Source organism: Vulpes vulpes, chromosome 2 (genome assembly GCF_048418805.1).
Source record: "Vulpes vulpes isolate BD-2025 chromosome 2, VulVul3, whole genome shotgun sequence".
NCBI classification, from domain to species: domain Eukaryota; kingdom Metazoa; phylum Chordata; class Mammalia; order Carnivora; family Canidae; genus Vulpes; species Vulpes vulpes.
Genome location: NC_132781.1, coordinates 32,783,536 through 32,811,128, shown reverse-complemented (window position 1 = coordinate 32,811,128; position 27,593 = coordinate 32,783,536). Strand labels below are relative to the sequence as shown.

Sequence of the window (27,593 nt, the reverse complement as noted above, 5' to 3'; positions counted from 1 at the left end):
AGCGCCATCACCATGGAAACCAGCAGCCGACTTCCTATTGGTGGGCGGAGAAGACGGCAAGGGGGAGGGGAGGGCTGGCTCTTCTCTGCTCCCCCCCCCCCCCATTCTGAGGCTCAGCCCTCCTCTGCGCCCATCTCGGGGCTCCTGGACTGTAGGGGACCCCTGCAGTCCCCAGAGCTGAGGCCGGCAGGGACAGAGACTATGAGCCAAACAGCCCACCGACCCAGGCCTCCTTAGGACCTGCCGACTGCCCAGCAAGCACGAGAGAAGCAGCAGAGAGGAGGGCAGGAGATAAAGGACCATCGCGGACAGCTGAGGATCACCCCCAGCAGCTCCTGCACACCCTAACCAGGCTGAGGGTCGAGATGGATGGCCAGACTCGCAGATGCTGACGGACATACAATGACACTGATGCACACAGCCGCACAACACTGAGCTGCTTGGATACAACCAGTGACAGCATCACACACTGCCACAGCCCTGCAACACAGACACCCACACACAGAGAGAAACAACTGGCAACTCCGAAACAGGCACAGACAGGGACACGCAGAACCACTACCCCCAACACACACAAGTGGGGGCATCCCTCCTCCAAACACACACCAGGCAGCGCTGCCCCGAACAGACAGAGCTAGAGACACACGCAGACCTTCACCCAGGCGCTGCTGTTGGTGGCCTCTGCACATCCTCCCTGCCCCCACGGGGACACCCTCGCTCCTCCACACACTTGCGCGCACACACACACAGCCACGAGCAGACATAGCTCGCATACCCTTAGCTTCGGCTCTGGCAGCTCTGACTCCTGCAGCCTCCTTTGTGGGTGAGGAAGATCGACCAACCTTGGATGGAGCCTCGGTGAAGCCAAGAGCTCAGAGAGGAGAGGGTCTGGCCTGGCATGATCCTCGCCAGCCCCTCCACTTGTCTGGGTGATGTCCCCCGGCCCGGGTCCTGTGGCCCCTTGGCAGTATCATGGAGCAACTGACACCCCTCCCACGGCTGGGGGACCCCAGAGCCATGGAGCCATGGGCCCTGCCTGCCTGGCAGAGCTGGATTCCAGGCCAGGGGAGGGGACCTGGAGGCGCGACCCCAAGCGTTGCTGATACTCAGGCAGCTCTGCAGGTTGGAGAGCCGAGGCCCGAAGAGAGCTCTGAGCCAGAGGGAGCCCAGAGCCTCACGACTATGGGGGGCGTTGAGCCCGAAGGAACCAAAACTGGGCTGCCCAACCTGAGGCATCAAGCAGCGAGCTCCAGACCCAGCTGCCCGAGGCTGGAGGATGAGGAGGTGGAGGCTCTCCCTAAGGTAAGGGAGCTGGAAGGGCTGGGGTCTACGTGGTGGGGCCTGTCATGATACCCTCCAGCCTGGGCACAATATGCAACCCCACCGCCAGCCTCTCCTCTCCTGGCCTCTGTCTGGGGGTCCTTCTCTGTGACTGTGTGCCATGCCTTCTCGGGGCAGGAATCTCAGTGGCTCCATTTTTTGCCATATGTCTGTCCTGACTCTCTGCCTGTCTGCTACATCTGGCCCTGCCCCTACCCCTTCCCTTGGTGATTTTCTCTCTGATGGTCTGTCTGTGTCTCCTCCTCCAAGAGTCTCTGTCCTTGAGGGCTGGAGGATCCTGGGGGTGGTGGGGATTGTGGAGGTGTATGGTGGAATCAGAATTCAGAGGAAGGGGATTCAGGGGAGGGGGCTCAGTGCTGGGCTGAGACAGGTAGGACAAGGTTGGGGTAGGTGTGAGTGGCCTCCTATGGAAGATGGAGGGACCAGGGCTTTGGGGAAGGAAGGGGGACACAGGGAACATAAGGAGCCGGGAGGGGTGGGGCTGGGAGCTGGAGCTGGCATTTCTCAGGAAGAGATGGGCAGAGACGGAAAGAATTGGGTACTAGCAGAGAGGGTCCCAAGGCTGGGAGAGGCCAGTGTGGGCCCCTTCTGGGCCTCCTATGCTCGTTCGTCTCTGAAGGCCTGGGACATGGGGGAGAACCCTCTCGTCTCCATGTCTCCTTAGACCACTGGTGGGCAGGATGCTTCCATATGGAGGGCTTTGGCTGGGGAGGGTGTATTCCTGAGGTGCTGTGCCCCATCCTTTCTCATGCCAGGGCCAGCTGAACATGGGCTTTGGGGACAGGCCCAATCTGGAGCTGCTGAGGGCCCTGGGGGAGCTGCAGCAGCGCTGTGACATCCTTAAGGAGGAAAATCAGATGCTGGTGAGGCTTGGAAAGCAAGTCCCTAGTCCTGGTTGGAACTGGGGGAAGGCAGACTCAGATGCCCCAGGCCTGTGCCTCAGCGTCCTCCTCGTCCCATATATGATCCCTCCAAGTGGGGGCTACCTGGAAATGATATGATCCCAAGACCCAGAGAAGGTGAACCCCCTATCTAGGGTGGCCAAGGACCCCACTGCAAGCCCCGGGCTCTAACCTTTAACCCAAAACCCAGCCAGTTAGGATTGGGTCTGTGGGGTGCTCCCCACATGCCCCAATTCTGGCTGACCCCTTGTCAGAGGAAGAGCAGCTTCCCTGAGACAGAGGAGAAGGTGCGGAGGCTGAAGCGGAAGAATGCCGAGTTGGCGGTCATTGCCAAACGCCTGGAGGAGAGGGCCCGCAAGCTGCAGGAGACTAACCTGAAGGTGGTGAGGACAGGAGGCTGCTGGATGGAGGCTGGGTGACCAGGGACAGGGGAGCCAGGCCAGGTGTGAGGGAGTGGGGCTTAGGAGTCATGGACTCCTAGCACCCAGGAAAGCAGGAGCCCAAGGCCCAGGGTGTAGGAAGGGCAAGTGCCATCTGGGCCAGGAGGCTGAGGGTTTCTGGGGTTATAGGAGGGAGGGAAGGGCTGGGCGGGGAGTTCCTGAACAGGCAGGGAGCAGGTTTCTGGATTACCACGTGCTGGTGCTGGCTGCAGCCTCCCGCTGAGCTCATCTCTGGGTGCAGAGCTGGTGGGGGCAGGGATGAAGACCCATAACAGTGGCAGCCCTGAATTTGCTGCATCCTAAACTAGGATATGGAGTTAACCCTCTCAGTTCTGCCTGAGAATTGCTGGGGTGGTGTCGAGTAAGTCTAGTGGTCACCCCCATACAGGGTAGAAACAGAAGGCGGGTTTTCACCCTACCCCCTCCATTGAGAGGAGCTGAGGAGTGGGAGACGTGCCCCAGCCCTCAGATGACCCTTGGCCTTGCCCCTCCTCTGGCCAGGTGAGTGCCCCTGTGCCCCGTCCTGGGGCCAGCCTGGAGTTGTGCCGGAAGGCCCTGGCCCATCAGCGAGCCCGGGACCTCAGTGAGACAGCCAGCGCCCTGCTGGCTAAGGACAAGGAGATCGCTGCCTTGCAGCGGGAGTGCAGGGAGCTGCAGGCCAGGCTCACGCTGGTTGGCAAGGTGCGAGGTCCGGACACCCCTTCCTGAGCAGCCCTGTACCGGGCCGCCTGCCTGGCTTGTGGGATGCAGACGAGATGTTGATGAGATGCAAATGAAGCGGGAAGGTAGAAGCTGCTGGGGAGTAGGTTCCCCTGGCAACGGCCCAGGTGGGAGCGGGGAGAAGGAGCCTGAACCGAAGGGGGTGGAGCCCCGAGTCCCAGGCCTGGGAATTTCTGTGCTCAGGCCTTCGCGCTGTATGCCTGCGGGTCTGGCTGTATGAAGCCACACATATCTCACAATTGTGTGAAGCGATGGTCGCAAGGCCTTTAGCACGGTGCCGGGCACACCGTGAGTGCCCCGTAGATGAGTTAGCGTGACCGTCTGCACGCGGGCTCGCGGGAGCATGTGGCTGCATACGCATGCACCTATGACCAGGCATGTTTGCAGGCGAGGGCGGCGCGTTCCCGCGCGTCCGAGCCCCTCCTGCAAGGTGCAGGGCGGGCTCGGCCGGGCATGGCGCGGGGCGAACTGAGGCTAGGCCTGACGCCCCTCCCTGGCCCCCAACCCCAGGAGGGCCCCCAGTGGCTCCACGTGCGGGACTTCGACCGGCTGCTACGCGAGTCCCAGCGGGAGGTGCTGCGGCTGCAGAGGCAGATCGCCCTGCGCAACCAGCGGGAGCCGCCCCCGCCGCCCCCGCCGCCCCGGCCCCCGGGACCCGCTGCCCCGGCCAGAGCAGGGGCGCCCGCCCCCGGGGCCCCGGGAGAGGTGAGCTGGGGCGCGAGGGCGGGCGTCCGGGCGCGTGCAGGTGGGGGCGGGGCGCTCCGGGGTCGTCCCCGCTCGGCGCTCGCAGCCCCGCGGCCCGGCTTGCCAGGCGCGCTCCGAGCGCGGAGGGCAGGGCCGCCGGGACCCGCGCCCCGCCGCGGCCGCTGGGGTCCGCCCTCCCCTCCGCGGGCCCGCGCCCCGCGCCCCGCCGCCCCCGCCGCGCTGCCAGTGGTACCGCCCGGCCGCAAATCCCCGGTTGCCCTGGCAGCCGCCCGGGGCCCAGCCCGCGCCGCCGCCTCCCGCCGCCGCCCGAGCGCGGGGACGCCCCCTTCAGCGCCCTCCGGGTCCGCCAGGCCCGGCCGCGGCCCCCACCCGCCCCGGGGGCGGCGGTGCCTCCGCCTCGGCTCCAGGTACGGGCGACCCTCGCCGGGCGCTGGGCTTAGGCAGCTTCTGTCGCGGGGGCTGTGGTGGGGGAACCCCACTCCGGGCCGCCAGGACTTAGAGGTCGGCTCCTCTCCGTCCCCTCTCCTTGGGCGGCACCTCGGTCCACCTCCTTCTGGCAGGAGGGGTGGGAGAAGGGACTCCCCAGCGACCTAGGCCTCCGGGCGTGGGGCGCTTCTGGCTCAGATTTTGCCCCTTGCCAGGCCCAGGGAGGGAGATGCACCTCCCCTCAAGGGCTGCCCTCCTCCGCAGTTTGCACGGAGAAGTCTCAAGTGCGACGGGGTGGGCTTGGGGGAAGCTAGGAGGAGAGTGGCCGGGCTTGCACTGCTCTAGGCAATGCCCGCCCGGGTTTGGATGATCCAGAATTCCTAGCTCTGGGAGCACCACAGCCCGCGGGGCCCCGGCAGTCTCCTAGTTCTCTGCCAGTCACTGAAGGACACCCAGGACGGTTATTGAGTGCAGAGCAGGGCTGCTGCTGGGAGCTAAAAACGGAAGGCTTTGGCCTGGATAAGGGACCCAACTCCCAGGGCACACATGGGTCTCAGGATCTCCAAGCAGTATGTCTGGAGGACACAGGGGAGCAGCCTCTGCACTTCCACATCAGTTGGAGATGTGGGCAGGCTGCACCACCACCCCCTTCTTAGGCAGGGATTGCTTTGTTGGCTGAGAGGGGTTGGGAGACTGAGACACACAGGCTGGGCTGCGGATGTGATGGGGGCAGGCTGCCCTGGGGCCCTGCTCTCCGGTGCCAGCCCCCATCCCTGGGCATTTCCAGGCCACACCCCAGGAGGATGTGGAAAACCCACCTGCTGGCCTAGGGGAGCCAGAGAAACAGCAGAGGGTGCAGCAGCTGGTAAGTTCCAGGGTGAGGGTTTCAGGCCACCAGTTGTGGAAAGGTTCGCCTTCCCACATGAGGAGCCCTTGGTTCTGACCCCACAGGAGTCGGAGCTCAGCAAGAAGCGAAAGAAATGCGAGAGCCTGGAACAGGAAGCCCGGAAAAAGCAGAGGCGATGTGAGGAGCTGGTGAGCTCCCCCCCAGGGCCTCCCCAAGGCCAGCCGTGTGGTGGGCTCCCTCTCAGCTCTGCCCTCACCTCACCTTTCCTTCAGGGCTCTCCTGCCCTGCCTGGCGCAGGGTCCGGGTTGGGGGAGGAAGGCCTTGTCTGGGAGGGCCAGGTCCTGGTGTGGGGAGAAGAGGAGTGTGGGTGCTGGGTCCCCTCTCCAGAGCTCCCCTGGTCTCTCAGGAACTGCAGCTGAGAGAAGCCCAGAATGAGAATGCCCGCCTCGTGGAGGAGAACTCTCGGCTCAGTGGGAGGGCCACAGAAAAGCAGCAGGTAGCAGCGCTGCCCATGTGCCGTGGGGCCTGGGCTTCTGCTGGGACCCTGGTTCCTGGGCGAGGGGCTAACTCTACCCCCTGAACGGGCTAGAGTATGAAGGGTACTGTCCCCCTGGTGAGGGAGCTGCTGGGACAAGGCTGACACACCTAGCTCCCTGCGGCTCCCGCTCTCCAGGTGGAGTGGGAGAATGCAGAGCTGAGGGGCCAGCTCCTGGGGGTGACACAGGAGAGGGACTCGGCCCTTCGCAAGAGCCAGGGCCTGCAGAGCAAGCTGGAGAGCCTGGAGCAGGTGCTGAAGGTGAGGAGACTGTGGAGGTGGGGGGAGGGCCTCTGTCCCTGGCACAAGGAGAAAGTGAGTCTGTAGAATGTGCCCTATGTGGGGCACTGGGGTCTGAGGTCCAGTCCTGGCGCCGCCAACCCCTGCCCTTCTTTGGCCTCAGTCTCCTTTTTAACAGAGGGTATCTGGAACACATGGGGTCTGAGGCCCCCCCATATTAGATCCACAGAAACGGAAAAGCGGGGGCCCTGGCCTTGACTCAGGGTCTTGTGTTTTAGCATATGCGGGAGGTGGCCCAGCGGAGGCAGCAGCTGGAGGTGGAGCATGAGCAGGCTCGGCTCAGCCTGCAGGAGAAGCAGGAGGAGGTCCGGAGGCTGCAGCAGGTGGGCGCAGGGATGAGGGAAGGGTGGTGGGCCACGGGAGCCTCAGTCATCCACTCATCCGATGAGCATTTACTGAGCACCCACTGAATGCCAGATTCTGTGCCAGGCACTGGGGGACAGTGGTGCAGAAAGATCAGGTCCCAGACCAATCAGCAAATAAGCAGATGCTCGAGTGAGAGGACCCCAGCCACTTAGGGGCCCAGTGGGGGAAGTGGCAGGGTGATGTGACCGAGTGAATGGGATGGGGCAAGGGGCCACTTTAGAGAGGTTGGCAAGGAAGACCTCGCACCTTAAGAGTGAGAAGGAGACAGCTGAAGAGTACGCCAAGTGGGAGACTCAAGTGCAAATGCCCTGTGGCAGAAAAGACTGTGAGGTCTAGACCAGCGTGGCTAGAATACAGCACGCTGTACAGAACAGCAGGAACGGGCGAGAGCCAGATCTTGTTGGGCTTAAAGAAGTTTGGATGTTCTGTTCTCTGAGCAGTTGGAAGCTGTTGGATGGTCCCAAGCGGGGGGAAGCATGATCTGATTCATTCTTTCAGAAGGTGACTGGAGCAGCAAGGTGGCAGGGGTGGGGTGGGGGGAGGGGTAAGGGAGACAGGTGGTCAGGTGTTAATGCTGCTGTGTTGGGGGTGGTGCAGATGATGTCTGTCTGGATTGGATGCAGGCAGTACAGGTGGAAACCAAGGGAAAGATTTGAAATACATTTTGGAGATAGTACTCAGAAGACTTCATAGGATTCAAGTAGAGTTCCTGCTCCTTTTGGCCATTTGCTGAGTAAACCTGAGGGACAGCGAGGCTCTCCACTCTGCGAGAGGTGAAGGATGAAGGGGCAACAGATATGAGAGTTAGGGAGCCCTGGGTCCTGAGTTCGATTCTGGCTACGTTTGGATTGTGTGTTAACCATACAAGTGGACATGTCCATAGATAGTTGGATCTACAGGTCTGGAGTCGTGGGGAAGTTGGTCAGAGAGAGAGGGATGTTTCAGAGTGTGACTAGATGTGTTCAGTTGTGTGACTAGATGGGACCCCTTGGGAGAGAGCGAAGAGTATAAAGCGGGCCCAGCCCTGTGCCCTGCAACACATTCAGAAAGAGCAGAGGGCAGGGAGCAGGTGAGGGAGGCTGAGAAGGAGCCTCCCAGGAGGTGGGAGGGAAGCCCAGAGGGTAGATGTCTCAGAATGAGAGAAGCAGTGTCACACCTGCCTCTCCTTGACACCGTTACCTTCTGACCTAAGGTATGGTTCTGGGGCGAGAGTTTGGTGGGAGGGGAGAGCCCTCAGCCTCCCCCTTCTCAGCTGCCCTTCCTTCTTTGTCTCCCTGACCCTTCCCTTCCCTCTGCCCTCCCTTCCTCCCTCTTGCCCCTCCTCTTGTCCATCTCCCTCCACCCCCTCCCTGTTCCTCATCCTTTGCCTCTGACATTTTGCCTCCTCCTCCCTGTAGGCCCAAGCAGAAGCCAAGAGGGAACATGAAGGGGCTGTGCAGCTGCTGGAGGTAGGGTCCTGGGAGGGAGACCGGTCTTGGGGGGAAGGCAGGGAAGTTCAGAGAGAGCTGGAATGGACTTGGTGGCTGTGGGGGGTGTGGGGTTGCAGGAAGGGCCCTAAAATGCTCCAGAGCCTAGGGAATCCCCTCCACCATTGGCCTCCTTGGGCAAGGGCACAGCTGGGCAGGGGCTCCTGGGTCTGGTGGCAGCAGTCTCCCACTGCCACCCACCCCCAGAGGCTGCCTTCACCCTGAAATATCCTTCCATTTAGGAACTGCCCAGTCAGTCCAGGGAGCCGACCAGGTAGTGTCCACTTGGGCCCTCTCTCCCTCCCTCCCTCCCTCCCTCTCTACACAATGACCCCACAGGGTGAATGGTTCTAACCTGTCCTCTGTGCTTTCCTTTCCTGCCACAGTCGACTTTGGATTCCATGCAGGTACAGCCTCCTGTCCCCCTACCCCCCACCTCCCTGGGCCATCCCCTCCCCTCCACCTCTCCAGGCTGGCTGAGCTGTGTCTCCCTCCTTGGGTCCAAGTGGCCCCAGTCCTCATGGCCGACAGAGGAGGGTATGATCGGTAGCAGACCCGAGAATGCGTAGATGGGCTGGGATTCCTACAGGACCTGTGGGCCACCTCAACCCAGTCATGCCTGGCAGACACAGGGCCATCCCTCCTCTAAATCCTGGCCGCTCAAACCATGAGGAAGTTCATTAGTGGCCTAACGGATGATCCTCTTGATATTGGCCAGGGGAGAGGCCCCAAATGTTGGTTCTCTCCTGATACCTGAGAAGAATTCTTTGAGAATTGGCTCCTTCCTGCCACAAAGATGTTCCTAGTTCCTGTGTGGGATCTCTGTTGAGGGTAGGGATTTGGGTCACTGACTGTGGGAGGGGACAAGCAGCAGAGCCAAGGAAACTCCTGAGGAGGTCCTGGCAGTGGAGCTAGGAGTGGGAGCCATTCCTTTTGGCCTAGAAGCTGCTGGAAGCAGGAAGTGCCACTGCCTGGGGTGTGGGGGTGTGCTGAGTGGGAGGTGGGGCCCCCACAGGGCTGGTACTTCACCTCCAGCTCAGACACTATTAAGGCAGTGGGGCAGCTAGGCTGAGGGCTGGTGCCCAGGCCTAGGGCTGTTCAGATAACGAGCTGAAGCCCAGTGTGGCCTCCTCCTATGTGGACGTGGCACCGGATGGGACTGGGCAGCTTTGCTGGGCCTGGTGGCTTATGGGAAGTCTTGGCCCAGGTCCGGGTTCGAGAGCTGGAGGAACAATGCCGCAGCCAAACAGAGCGCTTCAGCCTCCTGGCACAGGAGCTCCAGGCCTTCCGCCTGCACCCTGGCCCCTTGGATCTACTCACCTCTGCTCTGGGCTACAGTACCCTTGGAGACCACCCCCCACCCCCCTGCTGCTGCTCCACTCCCCAGCCCTGCCGGGGGTCTGGCCCCAAAGGTAAGGTGGACCCCAATGATATTAGTCTGGGGCTTTTGTATAGAGCGGAGCATTCAGAATCAGAGAAGGCTAGCAACTCATCCAAAGTCACACAGCAAGTTAGAGCCAGGCCTGGCTAGAACCAAGACTCCACTGGGGGAGAAATGAGCTCACAGGAGTGGCTCTCCTGGAGTCTGACCAGGCATCTTGGCCACTGGTCCTCTCCTCCAGCAAGACTCTGTGGTCATGGCACTAGGAATCAGCAGCTGGTAGTATGGGCTTATGAAGAGCTGGGCCAGGCATCAGGCAGTTCTGGGGGCCCCAGCCCCTCTCACATAACAGTCCAGGTGATTCTGAGCATGCTGCTAAACCTCTGCGGGCTCTGGTTTCCTAAGCTGTAAGACGAGAATAATTCAGTGCACTTCATCAAGCTGCTCTGAGAATTGTGTGATATAATATATGTAAATCACTTCCACCTCTACTTAGTAAGTTTCCCTCAAATGTTTCCTCTAAGAAGGAAACGTGGCTATCGAGGGCCTGACCCTCATATCTGAGCAGCCCCACCCTTGCTCCCTCGTCCCTTCTCAGGCCACAGACCCCACGTGCCATCTTCTCTTTAGATCTCGACGTCCCTCCGGGCTCCCCAGGGCGCTGCACTCCAAAGTCTTCTGAGCCTACCCACGCCACTGTTACTGGAGTCCCTCGAAGGACAGCCAAGAAAGCAGAGTCCCTCTCCAACTCCTCTCGCTCCGAATCCATCCACAACAGCCCCAAGTCATGCCCCACGCCGGAGGTCAGTGGTGGGGCGGGGGCCTGGGGAAGGTGTGGAGTGGCCCTATCCTCCTCTGGGGTCCCCAGGAGTTGGGTGGCTGCTGGTCCATGTGGGTCCCAAGTTGGGAAGTGGAACCAGGCCCTGGGAGAGAAGGCCTGTGGATTCCTTTATGGGTGAGGAGCTCAGGTGGAGCCTGTCCCACCCTCCAGGGCTTCCCTGCAGATCCTACTTTGGGGCTGCCCAGCCCCACCCCTTGGGGGCTCAGAGAGGCCCCAGAGTCCTGAGCTGGATGGAGGGAGACACTTTGGCACTAGGATCCCTGTAAAAAGACTGTTCGTGCTAGTGTCTGTAGCCGAATCAGATGGTTGTGTGAGAAGGAACACAGGTTCTAGGATTCAGATCCCAGCTCTGTCTTAGGTGAGTCTCTGACCTTATCTGGGCTTTGGTTTCCTTGTCTGGATTTTGGAGCTAATAAAACCTGCCTTGTAATGTCGTGAGGATTACGTGAAAAAATAGAAGGAAGAGGACTACTGCAGGGCACATGGTAGATGCTTAACATGTGGCAGCTATTTTCGTTACCATTGCTTGATCACCTTGTCCCTGTCTCCAGCTCCCAAACCCCTTTGTGGAGGCGACAGGTCAGGCGCAGCCCTGCTGTCCAAGGTTTTGGAAAGCAGTAGAACCCAGCCCCAGCCTCTACTGCCCCCTTGTGGGCTAGAATGACGGTGCTGGGTTTGGCGGTGTGGTGGATGGGCTGCCCTGTCCCCAGCCCAAGCCCCGGAGCCTTCTTCTGGGGACTTCCCCGCACCTCCTTCTCCTTGCCTCCAGCTCTTCCCATCTGGAGTGCTTTGCTCTGTTTCCCCCTTAAGGAGACAAACTGCCCCTGGTCGCCCACTGCACACGATTGTGTTTGGCTGCTTCTCTGATGAGGAGAGCGGTCTTTTTACTGGGCTGGTGCAGTAGAGGCCAGGGCTCAGGAGAGATGCAGGTTATTCTCACTCCCCTTTGCCAGAGCAACCAGGCTCTGCCGGGACCCGCGGGCTTGGGTGCTGATGTATAAATCATCAGGGGTCATTGCTGCTGGCATTGTCTGGCATGTGCTATCTCTAGTCTCAAAGCAGTGCATCCTCTGGCTCATCCTGGAAACCTGCCTACTTTGCCATTGGCCCTGGGTCCTGAACTTCTGTTTGCCCACAGGTGGACACAGCCAGTGAGGTGGAGGAGCTGGAGGCGGACAGTGTCTCCCTGCTCCCAGCAGCACCAGAGGGCGCCCGGGGAGGAGCCAGGATCCAGGTCTTCTTAGCGCGCTATAGGTGGGCCCCTTCTCCCGCTTCCCATTTCCCTAATGTTTCAGGTATATGGGAGGAAGGGACCAGGTGAAGAAAAGGTGGTGGGAATGGCACAGGGATCCCAGTTGGACACGTCGTCTCAGCCTTATTGGGCCAGGTGGGTGCAGTGAGTGCTCTACTTGGCTATTGAGGATGAGCGAGTATCCATTAAGGGCCTAGTACAGTGGGAGAGAGGAGACGGGACATGGAGGTAGGATATAGGTCACTGTACTCTTCCTCCTCTGCACCTCTTTTCAACAGCTACAACCCGTTCGAGGGCCCCAATGAGAATCCAGAGGCAGAGCTTCCTCTTACTGCGGGCGAGTACATCTACATCTATGGCAACATGGATGAGGATGGGTTTTTTGAAGGTAGGAAGGTAGCAGAGTTATTCTGTCCATCCCTCTGCTTTCAAGCTCATCTTCCCAAAGACCCCCAACTACCCATACCCTCCCTCAACTAGCTCAGCCCACCAGAACTTTTCAGACTTAGCTAAAGGGCAGGCAGAGACCTGGCAGCCCATGTGGAAGGGACATAGGAGAGGGGGAAGCTGGTCTGACCACAGATCTGCCCCAAGAAATTTGCTTTTGTGCTGCCAGATGGAGCATGACGGTGCTTAACACTTAGTGACATGGAAGTTGGGCATGCAGCTTGGGTCTGATGCTGGGCTTCAGTCAGGTGTGGTGAAATGAGGGCCTGGAGCCCAGGAAAGGGAGTTAGTAGATAGTCAGCAGGTCCCAGGGCTCAGGAAGGGCAGAGGCTTCAGGGCAGCCCTCCAGTGTCCATGGGGGGCTCAGGCAACTGAGTAGTGCCCCGTTCCTGAGACTGGGCAACAGGGCAGAACCTGCAGCAGAAACAGTCTTGGGAGACTCCTTAGGGGGTCCTGGCCAGACAGCAGGGGGAGTGACGTGGTGCCAAGACAGGGTTGGAGTGTAGGCAAGGCAGGGTGAGGACTATAACCACGGGCGGGGATTTAGGAAAGAGGTTAGATCTGAATCTATAACATCCAAAGCTTTGGGCTTGTAAGGCTGGGTCTTCAGAGCCCGCTCAGTGTGCCCTCCCCAGGCCCTGTGCCTGGTCTTTGAGTAGCTGCTATGAATGAGGGTGAACTCATGAACTTGAGGGAGGCTCAAGTCCCCAGAGGTCTGAATAACAGAAGTGGGGTTAAGTATTTCCCAGAAAAATGACTTTAAATGAAACAAACAAACCGAAAACCCAGAGCCAACACCTTTTCTTGGGGTGGGGAGAGGACAGCCAAACCACAAATATTAACCTCAGATTATTAGAATTTGAACTGCCCCATCTGGGATAGATTTAAAGGCCTGGAGACAACAGGGCCCATGATGCCATGTCCCTCATCACATTTAGCTAAGTGGCTGCTTCATATATGTCTGGTCCCAGATGGGGGACTGCTGTCTGTGGCTTCAACTTGGGGAACGTGGCCCTGGCTGTGGCCAGAGCTCCAGCGCCAGCTGTTACAGGTGGTGTGGGTCTGCGACGGCTCCTCTCTTTCCCGTCACATACCTTAGTGTCAGTCTTATATTGATGTGCTCAGGCTGCCGGACCAAATTACTTTCCTTTCCCCTGACCAGGCGGTGCTTTCCTCTCCCGCCGAGGATGTCGGTTTTCCACTAAGGGAGGTTGAAGGGTGTCTCTGTCCCCTACTCCTCAGGCCTTCGCAGTATGAAAGTTTTCGAACGTGCAGAAACACGAAAGCGTAGTACAGTTAACACTCCTATCCTCACCACCTAGATTCAGAGGTTGTTAACTTTTTGTCGTATTTCCTTTTTCCGTCTGTAGGTTAAAAAAGAAAAATGAGGTAAAAGTGAGTTGTAGACATCATAACATTTTGCCTAGCCACGCTTCGGCACTCATCTCCTCAGAACATGGACGTTCTCTGGCAGCCTGGCAGAGCTTAGCCTCACCTAGGAACTTGTTAGAAATTCAGACTTGTAGCCCCACCCAGACCTCACTAAGTTAGAATCTGCATTTTAACGAATCTCCAGGCGATTCATAGGCACACTAAGATTTAAGAAGCGCTGGCCTCTATCACTGCAGTGTTGTTATCGTCCCGGTGAATATTAGCAATAACTCCCTCCTGCAACACATCGACTGCTCTTGCGTTTTAAAACTACTCACAGATAAATGTTGATTTGCATCAAATGCTTAAGATCATGCACTAACCTTGGCTCAAATGCATTTATCGGACCGGTTTTTCTCTACCTCCTCTCTGTCTCCCCCTCCCCCGCCCTCCCTCTGCCAGGGGAGCTCATGGATGGCCGAAGGGGCCTGGTCCCTTCCAATTTTGTAGAGCGTGTGTCCGACGATGACCTCCTTACCTCCCTCCCTTCGGAGCTGGCCGATCTGTCCCACAGCTCGGGCCCTGAACTCAGTCTCCTGAGCGGAGGTGGGGGTGGCAGCAGTAGCGGAGGCCAGAGCAGCGGGGGCCGCAGCCAGCCCAGACCTGAGGACGAGGCCGAGGGGGCCGAGCTCAGTCTGAGCCCCCAGCCTGAGGGCCTGGGCGGGCCCCCTGCCGTGCCTCACCCCCGTGGTCTGGTGGTCCTCAGGCAGCTGGCCCACAGTGTGGTCCTGGCCTGGGAGCCACCTCCCGAGCGTGTGGAACTATGTGGCTACCATATCTGCGTGAATGGGGAGCTGCGTCAGGCCCTGGGGCCAGGGGTGCCCCCCAAGGCTGTGCTTGAGAACCTGGACCTGCGGGCCGGGCCCCTCCGTGTTTCTGTGCAGGCCCTGACCAGCCAGGGCAGCTCCGACCCTCTGCGCTGTTGCTTGGTGCTGGGTACCCGAGCCGGGGTGGTACCTAGCCAGCTGCGGGTCCATCGACTGACGGCCACATCTGCCGAGATCACCTGGGTGCCCGGCAATAGCAACTTGGCCCATGCCGTCTACCTCAATGGGGAAGAGTGCCCCCCTGCCCGCCCCAGCACCTACTGGGCCACCTTCTGCCACCTGCGGCCTGGGACTCTCTATCAGGCCCGAGTAGAGGCTCAGCTCCCACCTCGAGAGTCCTGGGAACCAGGCTGGGAGAGGCCGGAGCAGCGGGCTGCCACTCTGCAGTTCACCACACTCCCAGCAGGTATGCAGGCTTGGGCTTTGTCCATAACACCCAGAAGGCCAGGCCACGGGAGTTACAGGGGAACCACAAATTAGGCTGCCATCTCGAGGTGAGCGTCCTGCATCCCCTGGTCTTGTGCCCTTCTCCCCTCAGGCCCGCCTGATGCCCCCCTGGATGTGCAGATTGAGCCGGGACCCTCCCCTGGAATCCTGATCATCAGCTGGCTACCAGTAACAATCGACGCTGCTGGCACCTCCAATGGCGTCCGGGTCACAGGCTATGCCATCTATGCTGATGGGCAGAAGGTATGGCCTGGGGACTCTGCCTCCTGTACCCCAGGAACAGGAAGGGGGCTCTCCTTGCCATGCTCAGAGGCCTAGTCTCCCCAGTCCCTGGCATTTGGGCACCACGGAGCCAGCAGACTGGTTGAGGGCATGGGCTTTGGTAGCAATGAATGCAGTTCAGATCGCATGCAGGAGGGGGATTAAGTGAGAGGAGATACGCCAAGGCCTTAACGCAATGCCTGGCAGATGCTGACCACCTTTGTCACCCTCGTGTCCTGACATGTGGCCCCCGCAGCCTCCCTTCCCCAGCCTGCCTTCCCTCCACCCTGCAGATCATGGAGGTGGCCTCGCCCACGGCAGGCAGCGTGCTGGTGGAGTTGTCCCAGCTACATCAGCTGCAGGCGTGTAGCGAGGTGGCTGTGCGCACCATGTCGCCCCACGGCGAGTCAGCCGACTCCATTCCGGCGCCTGTCCCCCCGGCCCTGGTGGCAGCCAGCCTGCCAGCCACCGTCCCCTGCCCCTCACCGCGACCAGGCTCCGAGGCCAGACCATCCCTCGCTCCAGCTTCCCCAGGGCCTGGAGACTCCACTTCTCCCCTCCGGCGCCCTGACCCCCGGGGAGCTCGAGAGCCCCTTGGGGGTCCGCCTCCTGGAGAGATGTCGAGAGGATCCCATGAGGAACCCCTGGCACCTTGCTCTCAGGTACCTGCCAGGGGGAGGGGGAACAGGTGGAGGCTGGGAGAAAGGCCTAGGGCTTTGGCCGTTCCTCAGTGCCTACCATTCCAGAAGGAGGCTGGGGCAGCTATGCTGGGTGCCTCAGAGGATGGGAAGGCCAACGAGCCAGCCATGGGCGAGAGAGCTCCTGACCCTGCAGTTTCGCCCCTGGCCAAGGAGGAGACTCTCCCAGCACCCTCCTCTGCCCAGGGAGCACTGGCCCAGCGGGTGCCCTGTGCTGAGGCCTGCCGTGGAGGAGACCCAGGGTCTGGGCTGAGGCCCAGGGCTGAGGTATGTGTTTGGGATGTTATTGAATTGGGGCCTGCCTCCCTGCCTCTGCCAGCCACAATCCGGATGTCCTCTCCGTTTATTTTCTGCTCTGGTCTGTGCTCTGTGTCTGCTTCTTTGTCACTTTGTCTTCCTGGATTTCTCTTTTCCTTTTGGCTGCTATCCTCCCCCCACCCCCCACTTCCCTGCCCCCACCTGTGCACACTTCCCATTTGGGACATGACCCTCCCTCCCTCTGCCAAGGGACCTCGGTCATTCCAATTGGGGCTGACCCTCCCAGACCCCCCAGTGCCTCCTGCGACCCTTTCCTCTCCTCCTTTGTCTCACCTCTTGCAGAGGGAGGACACATCAGAACTTGGGGGCCGTCTGATGAACTCCCTTGTGGACCATGGCCGCAACTCTGATCTCTCAGACATTCAAGAAGAAGAGGAGGAGGAAGAGGAAGAGGAGCTGGGTTCCAGGACTTGTTCTTTCCAGAAGCAGGTTGTTGGCCACAGCACCAGGGAGAATGGGGCCAAGGTAATGAGGGGAGGGGAGGCCGGTGGGCCCTAGATCTCGGGTTTCAGGGGCCTCTACCCCACGTGCCAGCAGCTGCTCCAGTCATCACTGAGTGCCAGCAACATTCTAGGTGTGTGGCCTGGGCCCTGTCCCAAGCAATCGATAGGAAGTATAGGAAGTTGCTCAGGACTGGCCTCTGCCCTCCTGAGAAGAAAGGAGAAAATGAAGAACTCTCTTCTGCTCCTTCTCCTGCTCTAGCCCACCATGTGCAGAGCCCCGGCCATCTGAGATCCTTGCTGGGAGCTTCTAGGGAGGGGTGGGAAGGCCTCTCCGCTGTTACAGGCGTGGTCTGCTCTGCTCCCTGTCACTCCTGTCCCCCGAAACCCAACATCTGTGCAGCCTGTTCCTTGGGTGTGTTCCGTAATTCCTCCTCTGGCTGTGCTCCAGACATGCTATGGGACTTTGGGCCAGCCCCCTTTCTGGTCTTTCCTCTTGGAGGAAGCTGAGGGAGGGCGATGGGGTTGCCTGCAACCCCTGCACTCGTTTGAGGACAAAGGTCACAGCTCTATCCTCTTCCCATGGACCTTTCTTCCCTGCTGCCCTCCTTCCCTCCCAGCCCCAGCCCCAGCCCGACCCCGACCCCTTCTGTGAGACTGACAGTGATGAGGAGATCTTGGAGCAGATCCTGGAGCTGCCCCTCCAGCAGTTTTGCGGCAAGAAGCTTTTTAGCATCCCCGAGGAGGAGGAAGAGGAGGACGAGGAAGACGAGGAGGAGGACAAGGAGGATGAGGAGAGGCCAGGAGCAGGCTGTTCTTCCCAAGACCCTGGCCCACCTGCACCGGCAGTGCCAGGGCTTGGCTGTGACAGTGGTCAGCCTCGAGGACCTGGCCCGTGTCCCTTGTCTCCAGAGCCCTGCAGGGCTGGGGACCGCCTGGAGGATGTGCCTGGACTTGCTGGTGGAAGTGGCCGGAAGAGAGGAAGTGGCTCCCCTGAGAAGCCCCCAAACCGCCGGCGGTCCCCAGACCCCCGTGAACACTGCAGCCGACTTCTCAGCAATGGCGGGCCCCAGGCCTCTGGACGACCGGGCCCCACACGGGAGAGGGGTAGCCCCCCCATGGGCGAGGGGACCAAGGGCTTGCCAGAGGCTGGTGGGAGAGGACGGCCGCCCCCTTCCCGGAAATGCTCCCGTGGCCGGGCCCCAGAATCTAACCTGGCCAGCTGCCTCTCCCCCAAGTGCTTGGAAATCAGCATCGAATATGATTCTGAGGACGAGCCAGAGGCAGGCAACGGGGGCATCGGCATCACCAGCTCCTGCTACCTCGGAGACGGGGAGGCCTGGGGCACAGCCCCCATAGGGAGGTCCAGGGGGCCTCTGAAGGCTCATTCAGGCCCCAACCCCTCCCCACGCCTTTCGGCCTGGGAGAAGGGGGAGCCAGAGCGGAGAGGCCGCAGTGCAACTGGTAGAGCCAAGGAGCCACCCTCGCGGGTCCGTGCCTACCCCCTACCCTGGCAGCCCCCTGCCTGCTGCCGCCTGGTGGCTCTGCTTGCTGCCCACCAGCCGCTCCCATTCCACGCTGCTGCCGCCTCCATCCGCAGAGGTGGGGCTGGGCCTCTGGGCTCCCTCTCCTACCTCCTCCCACCCACATTCCACTGCTTTGCTGCTTCTGCTGATCGGAACTGGGATGGATGCACAATATTCTGTGATCGCTAGTCGCCAATTGCTGCCAGCCAGCCCCCTGCCTTTGGGCGGGGTGGCCCTTTCCTCTGCCTAGCTAGTTACGTCTTCGGGACACTGACCCTGAGAAGAGGTCTCCTCTCCCATGCTCCTCGGCCAGCTCTGGGAGCTAACCTTAGTCCCCTCTACTGCACTCATCTGCTAGGGTTGCCAGAGCCGGGGTCTCCCACCTTCCCGCCATGGGGGTGTCCGATGTCTCCGTGAGTTTGGGCCAAGGCTCCAGGAGAGGAATGTTGTGCCTCTGCTCTGCTGTGCTGCTTACGCTAACGGGGCAGAGCTGGGGAATGTGCGTGGGGTCCTGCCCCTGCCCAGGTGCCCACCTGTGGGATGGTGTGTCACTTCTGCTGTCTGTTGCCCTCTCTTTGCAGGCAACAGAGACTGGGGAGCCCAGAGGGCAGGATGGCTCTGGGCGGAGGGGCCCCCTGCGGAGAGGGGCCCAGGCCTCCAGGGCGAGCACCACTGACTTGGGTGAGCACCCAAAGGGACCCAGGCTAGGCTGAGGGGCCTCTCCTCACCTGATGCTTTGGCCAGAGCTTACCATCATTGCTCTCTGCAGCCCCTCTGAGGAGCCCCCCAGAAGAAGCGCTGCTTTACCAGGACCTGCCTGTCAGGGTCTTTGTGGCTCTGTTCGACTATGACCCTGTGTCAATGTCACCCAACCCTGATGCTGGGGAAGAGGAGCTCCCCTTCCGGGAGGGCCAGATTCTAAAGGTGACTACCTACTGCTGGGTCCCTCGACCTCTCTCCTTTGCTGTACTGGAGGTATCCTAGCCTGCCTGGGTGCGAACACAGCTTCTAGAGCCAAATGATGTGGAGTCAAATCCTGGCTCTGCCACTGGGAGCTGTGCAACCTTGGGAGTTAGATGAACTAACTGCTCTGGGCCTCAGTTTCCTCATTGATAAAATGGGGATAACGTTCATGTCTGTCTCACGGAAGTGGCTGAGGATTAGGTTCAGGATACACAGAGTACTTCAACTGCCTGGCACAGGGCTCAGCATGATAACAACCCTTGCTGTTAACATACAGTTTGTACTCAAGTCTGAGTATTTGTTGAAGCTTTTTTGCTGTTGCTCTGAGGTTACAGGGATCTAGCATGGGGTGGGCTGGGGGAATGGGTGTGCAGTGAGTGACGATAATATGAAAAGGGCTATCTCCTCTCCTCCCTCTGACCCTTATCCTTGGCTGTGTCCCCCTATTTCCCAATTCACGGCCTGTAAACCGTAGAGTGTTCTTCTGCAATCCTGAGTGTGGTGCTGTGGGGCTCAGGGCCTAGGACCCAGGGCACGAGCTGCACTGGTCTCCTGAGACAACTGGTCTTTGCCTTTAGGTGTTTGGGGACAAAGATGCTGATGGCTTCTACCGGGGTGAAGGTGAGGGCCGGATGGGCTACATCCCCTGCAACATGGTGGTCGAGGTGGCTGTGGACAGCCCCAAGGAGAGACAGCAGCTGCTCCAGCGTGGTTATCTGCCTCCAGATGTTCTCATTGAAGGCTCAGGTATGAGCCGCTGCTGTCCTTTACCTTCCTTCCACCACCCCACCTCCAACTCAGCCCCTCCTGAGCGATTCATATGTCCAGGGTGGCTGGGGAGCCTCATTTGTCTGGAGTTCAGCAGAGCCTGTGGCCTCACAGAGATTTAGGCCAGTGTGGCCACAGCCGTGAGCTTGCCGTGTGGAATGGGGGTCTGCGGCAGAGGGGAGGGACCATGTGGTTTAGATCCTGGAGGTTGGGGCTGGAAGAGGAATGCCCTTTAGAAACCTGAGCAGAAGAACCCAGGCACAGCCCAAAGAGGAGACTCCAGAGTCACTATCCTATCCCCCTCCCCTGCCTCAGTTTCTCTCTTACGTATACTTGCCTTTCTGGATCAGGGAATGGTCCCTTTGTGTACTCTACAGCCCGCACAGCTGGGCCTCCCCCCAAGCCCCGCCGTTCCAAGAAAGGTGGGTGAGACCCCCTTCTCCCTTGGGGCCTGAGAGGATGAGTGGGGGTGGGGGGCACCACTTGGCTCTCTGGGGAGACACAAGTGGGATTTTGAGCAGGTAAAGGGAATTAGGGCAGGCCTTCATCCACTTGCATTCTTTCCACTGGGGAGCCTCCTTTTAATGGGGACGGGTTGTGGTTTGCCAGGATCTCTGCTCCAGAAAGCACCTGACTAAATTCTGTGCAGCCTGGAGCAAGTCCTTTACCTTTTCTGGGTCTTAGTTCACTACCACATGCAAAGGGCTGGGCTCCGCTCTCTGAACATCTTTCTCCTGCCTCCCTTGCGTGAGACTGAGCATCCTGCCTGCCCCACACGGCCCCCAGCCTGGGATGAGGAGGGGAGTGAGGGGCCGGGCTCACTTGCACCTTCTCTCCACAGCTGAGGTGGAAAGCCCTGCCCAGCCCTGTGCAGGTGAGGGGCCATTCTTGTGCTGGGGATATTGGGAAAGAGGTGGGCCTGGGTGGCCCCCTGGGTTCCCCCCTGGGGCTGCAACTAGTGGAGGGGTAGTGAATAGGGGGTCAGCAGGCCTTCAGTGTGGAGGACAGTAGGGCATGGGGGGTCCAGAGAGAGCCCCTGGCCCTCTCCCCCTTCCCCTGCAGGCCACACCCAGCACACTTCCTCTGCCAGCCTGAAATCTCCCCGTACCATGGTGGCTGCATTTGACTACAACCCCCGGGAGAGCTCCCCCAACATGGACGTGGAGGTGAGGACCCACAAATAGAGCTCAGCCAATAGGGTGCTGGCAGCGCCTCCCCAGGGCTGACACCTGCCTCTTGGGCTCTCCACAGGCGGAGCTGCCCTTCCGGGCAGGGGACGTCATTACTGTGTTCGGAGACATGGACGATGACGGTTTCTACTATGTGAGAACATGGGGGCGGGGGTGTGCCATATATGCCCCCCTCACCAGCCCTCTCAGGGAGGGCCTTACTAGAGCCAGGGACGGGGATGAGTGAGGGTTTCTGGAGTAAGCCTGAAGGATGGACCAAGTCACTGCTGTAGCAGTAGTACTGACCTCAGGCTGTTTCCCTCGGGGGGCAGCAGGGTTGAGGGGGCGGGGCTGAGGCCTCTTTCTTGGTCCCAGTCTCACCAGCATCTCCTCCCCAGGGGGAGCTCAATGGACGGAGGGGCCTGGTTCCATCCAACTTCCTGGAGGGCCCTGGGCCTGAGGCAGGTGTCCGGGACAGGGAGCCCGGGACACCCCAAGCTGAGAGTCAGGTCAGTAAGCTGGGGCTGTACCCTGCCGGGGTGGTGGTGGTGGTGGTGGTGGTGGTGGTGGTGGTAGCAGTGGTGGTAGTGGTGGTGGTGGTGGTGGTGGCGGCGGTGGTGATTGGGACAGTGTTGTGGGAAGGAAGCAGCCGAGCTATGATCCAGGTGAGCACTGTGCCCAGGCAGGAACTGCCAGGGAGGACCCAGCCGGGGCCAGCTCCCTCCCAGTATGTGCCCCTCTCTGCAGAGCAGTGATGGCTGGGACCCCGATCCCTGACCCACCTGACCCAGCTGCCCCCACCCCGGGGATGACATAGATAAGGGGACCTTGTGCAAAGGCCCCCTGTACCCTCCACATCTCTAGCTAGTCATAGCCTGGGTTTCAGGGAACCTCCTGCCCTGTTGGGTCTCTCTGTCTCCCAGGTGCCCAGCAAGGCTCTGCTTCCTCAGGTCCTTGTTCTTAGAACGTGCTTCTCCTGGGGCGGGTGGAATACAGTGGAGTTCCAGCCTCACAGAGCAGGGAGAGGAGGAAGAGGCCAGGCCCCAGTGGGAAACCGTGGGCTTCCATCTGCAGTGTTTCCAAAGGCAAAGGTTGTGCAAAGTTTCAGTTCCTGTGAGCTGGGCGACCTGGTGACTGAGCAGGGAGCATGTGAGTCAGTCCATAACCCATCTCCTCTCTTTGTTCCCTGTTCTTCAGAGAACGAGGAGGAGACGAGTCCAGTGCTAGATGGAGATAGATATATATAGAGAGCAACGTGTAAGTGGGGGGACTGGCCCCCTCTGTTCATGTGACTCCCGCTCCTTACATCACCATCATCAGACAGTGTTCCTTTGTCTTCAGTGCTGGAGCTGACCTGGCTTTTCTTCCTCCCCAGAATGGGGGAGGGAGATCTTTCTGTGAGCCAGATCTGGGTGTACGCTCATCCCCTCCCTTTGCCTTTACTCTGGGCAGTGCCAGCTGTTATAGGAATACATGTCATTTTAGTACATAATGCCCCATATTAGCTGACTCCCCATATTCTATAGCTCCTGCAGCTTATAGAATATTGGGTGACATCCATAGCATGACTCATCAGTATATTATGATACTATTTGACTATGGTATTATAATATTGTGATTATTATTGGTGGTAAAATGATGATACCACAGTGCCACCAGTAATAATAGTCTCCCCACCCTTGTTCTCTGCACTGTAACCTGTGAGGGAATCAGATACATGGTTTTACTTCTAATACTCAATTTTCTCGGCTGGAGGGAATAAAAGGTGGGCGGGATGGGGGGGTACTTAAACAACTGGAATCTGCAGATAACCACCAACCATTCATCCCTGGGGTTCAGAAACCTCCTTCATTTGTTCCTGCAGCAACCCCTCCCTCCTGCGATATTATGGAAGGAGCCCTGGGAAGGAGTGGGAAGAACTGGGGACTCCCTGGTTGGCCACCAGCCCTGACTGGTTAGCAGTAGATGCCTATACCTCTGGGTGCCGACAGACCCCCCTGGAGGAAGGCCTTGCCACATCATCATGGCCTTGCCACATCATCAGGGCCTTGGGTGTTGTGGCCCCAGGCTGGGCACCTGGCTCCCCTGCCACTGGTCGGGGCTCCATGGCTGGCTTTGGCCAGGAGATGGCCAGGCTCTGGTGGTGAAGAGGGGGAGGGGCTTGAGGAAGGTGTATGGAGCAGGGGTGGCGAACCAAGACCTGTAGGCTTGCCAAGGCCTGACTGGGCTGTGCCAGGCATAGGAGGTTACGGTGAGGATGTGGGAAAGCGAAATAGGGGCAGGGAGGCTTCCTGGTGGCTCTCCTGTGCACCCAACCACTGTCCTTTAGGCCACCAACAGCATTGTCTGGGTGGGCCTGGGGCAAGGGGAGCCACTCACAGTTGCTAGTGAAGCTAGGAGGAGATTCACAAGGAAGAAATGCTAGCAGGGGTGGCAGGGCAGCCTCCAGAGCTTGTGGTGGGAGCTAAGTGATGCCCTTGTGCCCAGGCCCCCTGCAGCCCTCTCAGAGGCCATTTAAGGAAGAGTCCCAGTCTCCTTCTCACAGAGTGGGCACTGCCTCCATTCCCTGAAGGGGCTGGGGCACTGCATTTGTGGGGCAGGACGAGCATGTGAGGTGGTGCAACAACTGCCTTTCCTTGGGGGGATGGCTGTCTCTCTATGTGGTCCTGGCCCTTGCTCTTCCTTTGCTGTGAGGGGGTGACATGGGGGGAATTTGGGGCATCCATCCCAAGGGGGAGGTCCAAGGACTCCAGAGCTCTGTCAGCCCAGTTCCCTATAGAGAGACCCAGAGAAGGGGAGGGGCTTGCCCAGGTTCTGGAAGCAGAACTGGACTCTGTGGCTGTCCCCAGCGCTCCCACAGCATCATCACATGCATTCGCCCCTCTGAGCTTTGTTGTGGGGCGGGGGCAGTGGTGGGGTGGTGGGGCTCTGGTTCTTGACCATGGGTCTGTTATGCGGAGGATTACAAGAACCTGAGGTCGTAGGGTGGAGGAATCAGGTGGGGGCAAGGAGTCAGGCTCTGACGTTGCCCCTTTACTCTCATATTCTAGGACTGGGCCAGCGTAACACAAGGGCCCCCGGTGCCCCAAGGTCGGCCCCGTGCCCCTGGCCTTGGCCGCTTCCCCGCGATTCAACTGGGGGGGTCACAGGGCATGAGAGACAAGGTGTGGGGTCTCCTCTCCAAGGGAAAGCAACTCCTAAGGAAACTGGGCTCTGGGAAAAAGGAGTGATGCTGTGGCCCGTCCCACAGACAGAAGCAGCGCCCCCCCCCCCCCTTCACTCCGAGGCTCCCAGATCACCGGGTGGGAAAGGCCCTGGATGCTCTTCTTCCGAGTTACTGTGGCACCTGGATGGGAATCAGAGACTCGTGAAGGTCAGAGCTAGATGCATTCCCAAGGATGGCTCCTCTGGATGGGCACCTTCCTCCAACGGAAGGGGAAACGGAGCTGCGAACGAGGACATACCTTGGTCAAGGTTGCTGAGCAGCCCAGTCACCGTGCCAGGACCCTAGGAGCCGGGACTCCTGGTCCAGCTGCCCACGCCTGGTTTCCCACCACACTCTGCTGGTCCCTTCCTGGGTCCTCCCTGCCCTGATGGCCCTGGCTATCCCCATAGTCTTCCTTCCCCTGAAGGCAGGTTTGCACTGGATCCCCTGGAGCCCCAGCTCCCCGTGGGGCAGGCGGGGCAGACCCCTGTATATATGTACATACTCAGTGCCTCAGCCCAGCCTCCCCCTGTCGCTTCCACCACACCGGCCCAGGGAGAAAGGCCATGCCAAAGTGGGCCAATCAGGCTCCACAGTGCTCCGCCCCTCCCTGCCGGCCTGGCTTCCTGGCCCCTGTGTGTCCCCACTCCCAAAGGCCCTTGGGGCCAGCGGGCAGAAAGCCAGAGTGGGGTTTGCCTTATTTTGCTCATCGGATTCAACTTCTCTTTTGCATCATTTTCCTCTGGTCCCCGTCAGAGTCTGGGGACTGGGGAAGAGGGCGGATTTATGCAGCTATTTTCATACATTCTCTGTTCTGAGTGGGGTGGAGAGCTTTCCACCCTTACCCTCACCACCCCCTGTAACCCTGTGGCTGGGTGAGTGTCTCTGCATGTTTCCTTCACCATGGTGGGAGATCGTTTGGCTGAACCCCTGCCCCCCCCCACTCCCGCCTTGGTCTCCAGGGGTGTGGAACGGTGGGGGCATTTGTTTAAAAAGACAATTTTATTATAATAAAGTCTATTTTTACAAAACCCATGCTGGGCTCTAACCTGGGGCAAAGGACACCCGGAGGGGTGGGTCATGCTGAGCTTTGGACTTGACTTTAGAACCCAGAAGTTACATCCGAGGGCGACCAGGGCAAAACCAATGAACACCAAGAAGACGAGCAGCTCCTGAGTTTCTTCTCTCAGGAAGGCAGTTTGGTAGCTTCCCTAGTCCCTGGTTGTGGGGCCAGATGTTTGGAGTTGGGGCAGGGTCTTGGTGGGAGAGAGAGACCTGGGGAGAGGGGCGGGGAAACCCAAGAAAAGGCACCAGGTTCAGGTCAGTGGACTGAACACACCTTGCAATGTTGACTTTTCCTGTCCCAAGTTCATAGAAACAATGGATTTAAGAATGACCACGGTATAAGCAAGCAAACCATACAGTTCCATTCCGAAAGGCGGAGAGGGGACTCTTAGTAGATTAGAATAGCAGGACTCCAGAGAGAACAGAAAACAGTTGGGAGAAATCTCAAGGCAGAGTGTGTGTGGGAGTCCTGCCCCCCCCTCCGCCCCCGCTGCTCCATGCCCCGAGGTGGTGTGGACAGAGCAGAAGAGGCCCCAGGTGCTGTGGACAGCTCCATTAGTCCAGATTCCACGTGGGGAGCAACAAGGTTCTATGGACTGCTGCATATTCTCGCCAGGGGCCAAGGGGCAAAAATGAAGACGTCTGCCTTTACATAGAACGGTGGGAGGGGCAGCATGGGTCAGACACCGGGTGGTACTGCAGGTGGTTGGCAACACCTGGCAGAAACAAGAAGTATCACTGCCCAGGTGAGGAGCCACCCAAGTGTAGCACCCTGTGCCCACTCCCTCTCTCGCCAAAACCCTCCAGCTCACCATCAGCCTCATCTACTAAGGCCAGGGCACAAGTGAGACTTAATATCAATTGGGACAATGTGAATGATGTTGAGTCTTCTGACCTATGAACAAAACACACCTCTCCATTTCTTCAGCTCTTTCATTTCTCTCTGTAATGTTTTGTTTGTAGGTCTTGTACCTCTTCTGCCTGATTTATCCCTAATCATTTAATGTTTTTGATGCTATTGTAAGTAGTATTATTATTTAAATTTTTATTTCAGATTCTTCATCTTTAGGATATAGAAACATGACTGAATTTTATATTTTGGCCTTGTATGCTGCAACCTTATCAAACTCACTTCTGAGTAGCTTTTTTTTTTGTAGGTTCTTTAGAATTTTCTACATATGTGATCACACCATATAAAAACAAAGACAGTTTTACTTCATCCTTTCAAATTTTGATGCCTTTCATTTCTTTTTTCTTTTTTTGCCCTACTGCATTGGATAGAACCTCTAGTACAGTGCTAAATAGAATCTGCAGGAGTGGACGTGCTTGCCTTGTTCTTGGTCTTAGGGGAACACATTCAGTCTATCACCATGAATAATGATGTTAGTGACATATTTTTTTTTGTAGATACCCTTTATCAGGCTTGAGGAAATTCTCTTCTACTCGTTTGCAGAAAGTTGGGGGTTTTGTTTTTTGTTTTAAATAATCAACAATGGATGTTGGATTTTATCAAATGATCTTTCTGCATCTAATGGGTGATCATGAGGTTTTTTTTTTTTTTTCTTAGTTATGGCAAATCTTGTTGATTTTTCCTGGGATAAATTTCACTTGGTCATGATGTAGGAGGAGGATGGAGGATGAAAGCCTGTGCCCATCTTGTTGAGTTTGAGGAATGTGTTCAAAGCACAGATAAGGGTGTTGGGTGGGGGGGATGATTGGAGATTTACAGCCTAGAGTAGAGACTCTGGGGTTATAATCTGGGCTCCTCTACTCTGTTTCCTCTCTGTCTTAACCCCAGGGACTTTACTCATTAGGGAATCTCCATATACTTCTGCCAAAACAAGAACTTCCCCTTGGGTCATAATAGCCTAGTCCTCAGGGCAAAGGAGAGGAGCTGTTGTTTCCATTCTCCAACCCAGCCAGGGCCCAGCATCGCCATGTAACTCCCTTTCCACAAACTTTTGCTGGCCTTGAAGGCTGTTTTGCTGCCTTACTGTTGCTACAGGGTAGGCACTGAGCCAAGGAGGGCTAGACTGGCAGAGGAGGAGGACCGGGAAGCTTTGTGCAGCCCACCCTCTGCTGGAGATGCCTGGTTCTGCTCCCCCACCCGCACCCCATATATGCTCCCCTCACCAGCTCTTGCTATTTTCTGCTGTCCAACAATTTCACTTGTGGGTCTCATTTCGGTGACATTTCCACTGTCTGGTGAGGCTGATAGATCTGGCTATTAATTCTGCTTTGCCTAAAATAGGGGCCAATATCCATATTACAGGAATTGGGTCTACAACAGAACTTAACTGTAGTACTAGATGCATAAAGATAATGGAGCAATATCTTCCAGGTGCTGAAGAGAAAGGAATCTGGACTTGAATTCTATACTTGGCCAAATTATGGGTCACACTTCTGAAGCCTCCCATAAGGGAAATGCTTAGCCCCAAATGCCTTGTATGTCAATGCTTTCGTTTCAATCTTTGGTAGTGTCTGACTTCACATTAAGAAACCAAAC

The 27,593-nt window shown here is 58.4% G+C and overlaps 1 protein-coding gene across 9 annotated transcripts; it reads left to right on the top strand.

Annotated features, from left to right (window-relative positions):
- Nucleotides 1–108: 108 nt before the first annotated feature.
- Nucleotides 109–25,057, top strand: TSPOAP1 (TSPO associated protein 1). 9 transcript variants are annotated; one of them, XR_011999721.1, is made up of 32 exons: nt 109–1,302; nt 2,097–2,204; nt 2,498–2,626; nt 3,185–3,364; nt 3,914–4,108; nt 5,322–5,399; nt 5,486–5,569; nt 5,788–5,877; nt 6,055–6,177; nt 6,435–6,539; nt 7,980–8,030; nt 8,435–8,455; nt 9,256–9,460; nt 10,060–10,232; nt 11,409–11,524; nt 11,801–11,910; nt 13,803–14,633; nt 14,766–14,917; nt 15,229–15,597; nt 15,682–15,900; nt 16,234–16,416; nt 17,012–17,993; nt 18,499–18,598; nt 18,687–18,841; nt 19,459–19,627; nt 19,999–20,070; nt 20,490–20,522; nt 20,711–20,814; nt 20,900–20,971; nt 21,216–21,326; nt 22,015–22,074; nt 23,868–25,057. XR_011999721.1 is itself a non-coding variant. In XM_072747575.1 (32 exons), the coding sequence occupies exons 1-31, from the start codon at nt 973–975 to the stop codon at nt 22,042–22,044; spliced, it is 5,568 nt and encodes a 1,855-aa protein (XP_072603676.1). In that variant the 5' UTR covers nt 109–972; the 3' UTR covers nt 22,045–22,074; nt 23,868–25,057. The 9 variants fall into 9 exon arrangements, 6 of the variants coding, with proteins under 6 accessions (XP_072603676.1, XP_072603677.1, XP_072603674.1 ...); XM_072747575.1 differs by having other exon boundaries at nt 17,012–17,881; XM_072747576.1 differs by having other exon boundaries at nt 17,012–17,881; nt 22,682–25,057.
- The last annotated feature ends 2,536 nt before the right edge of the window (nt 25,058–27,593 follow it).

Coding starts and splice junctions, on each gene's coding strand:
- TSPOAP1 (XM_072747572.1), top strand. CDS start 973: ATGGAGCAACTGACACCCCTCCCACGGCTGGGGGACCCCAGAGCCATG. Junction 11,525..11,800: donor GTCTTCTTAGCGCGCTATAG/GTGGGCCCCTTC, acceptor TCTTTTCAACAG/CTACAACCCGTTCGAGGGCC. Junction 18,599..18,686: donor GGCGAGCACCACTGACTTGG/GTGAGCACCCAA, acceptor TGCTCTCTGCAG/CCCCTCTGAGGAGCCCCCCA.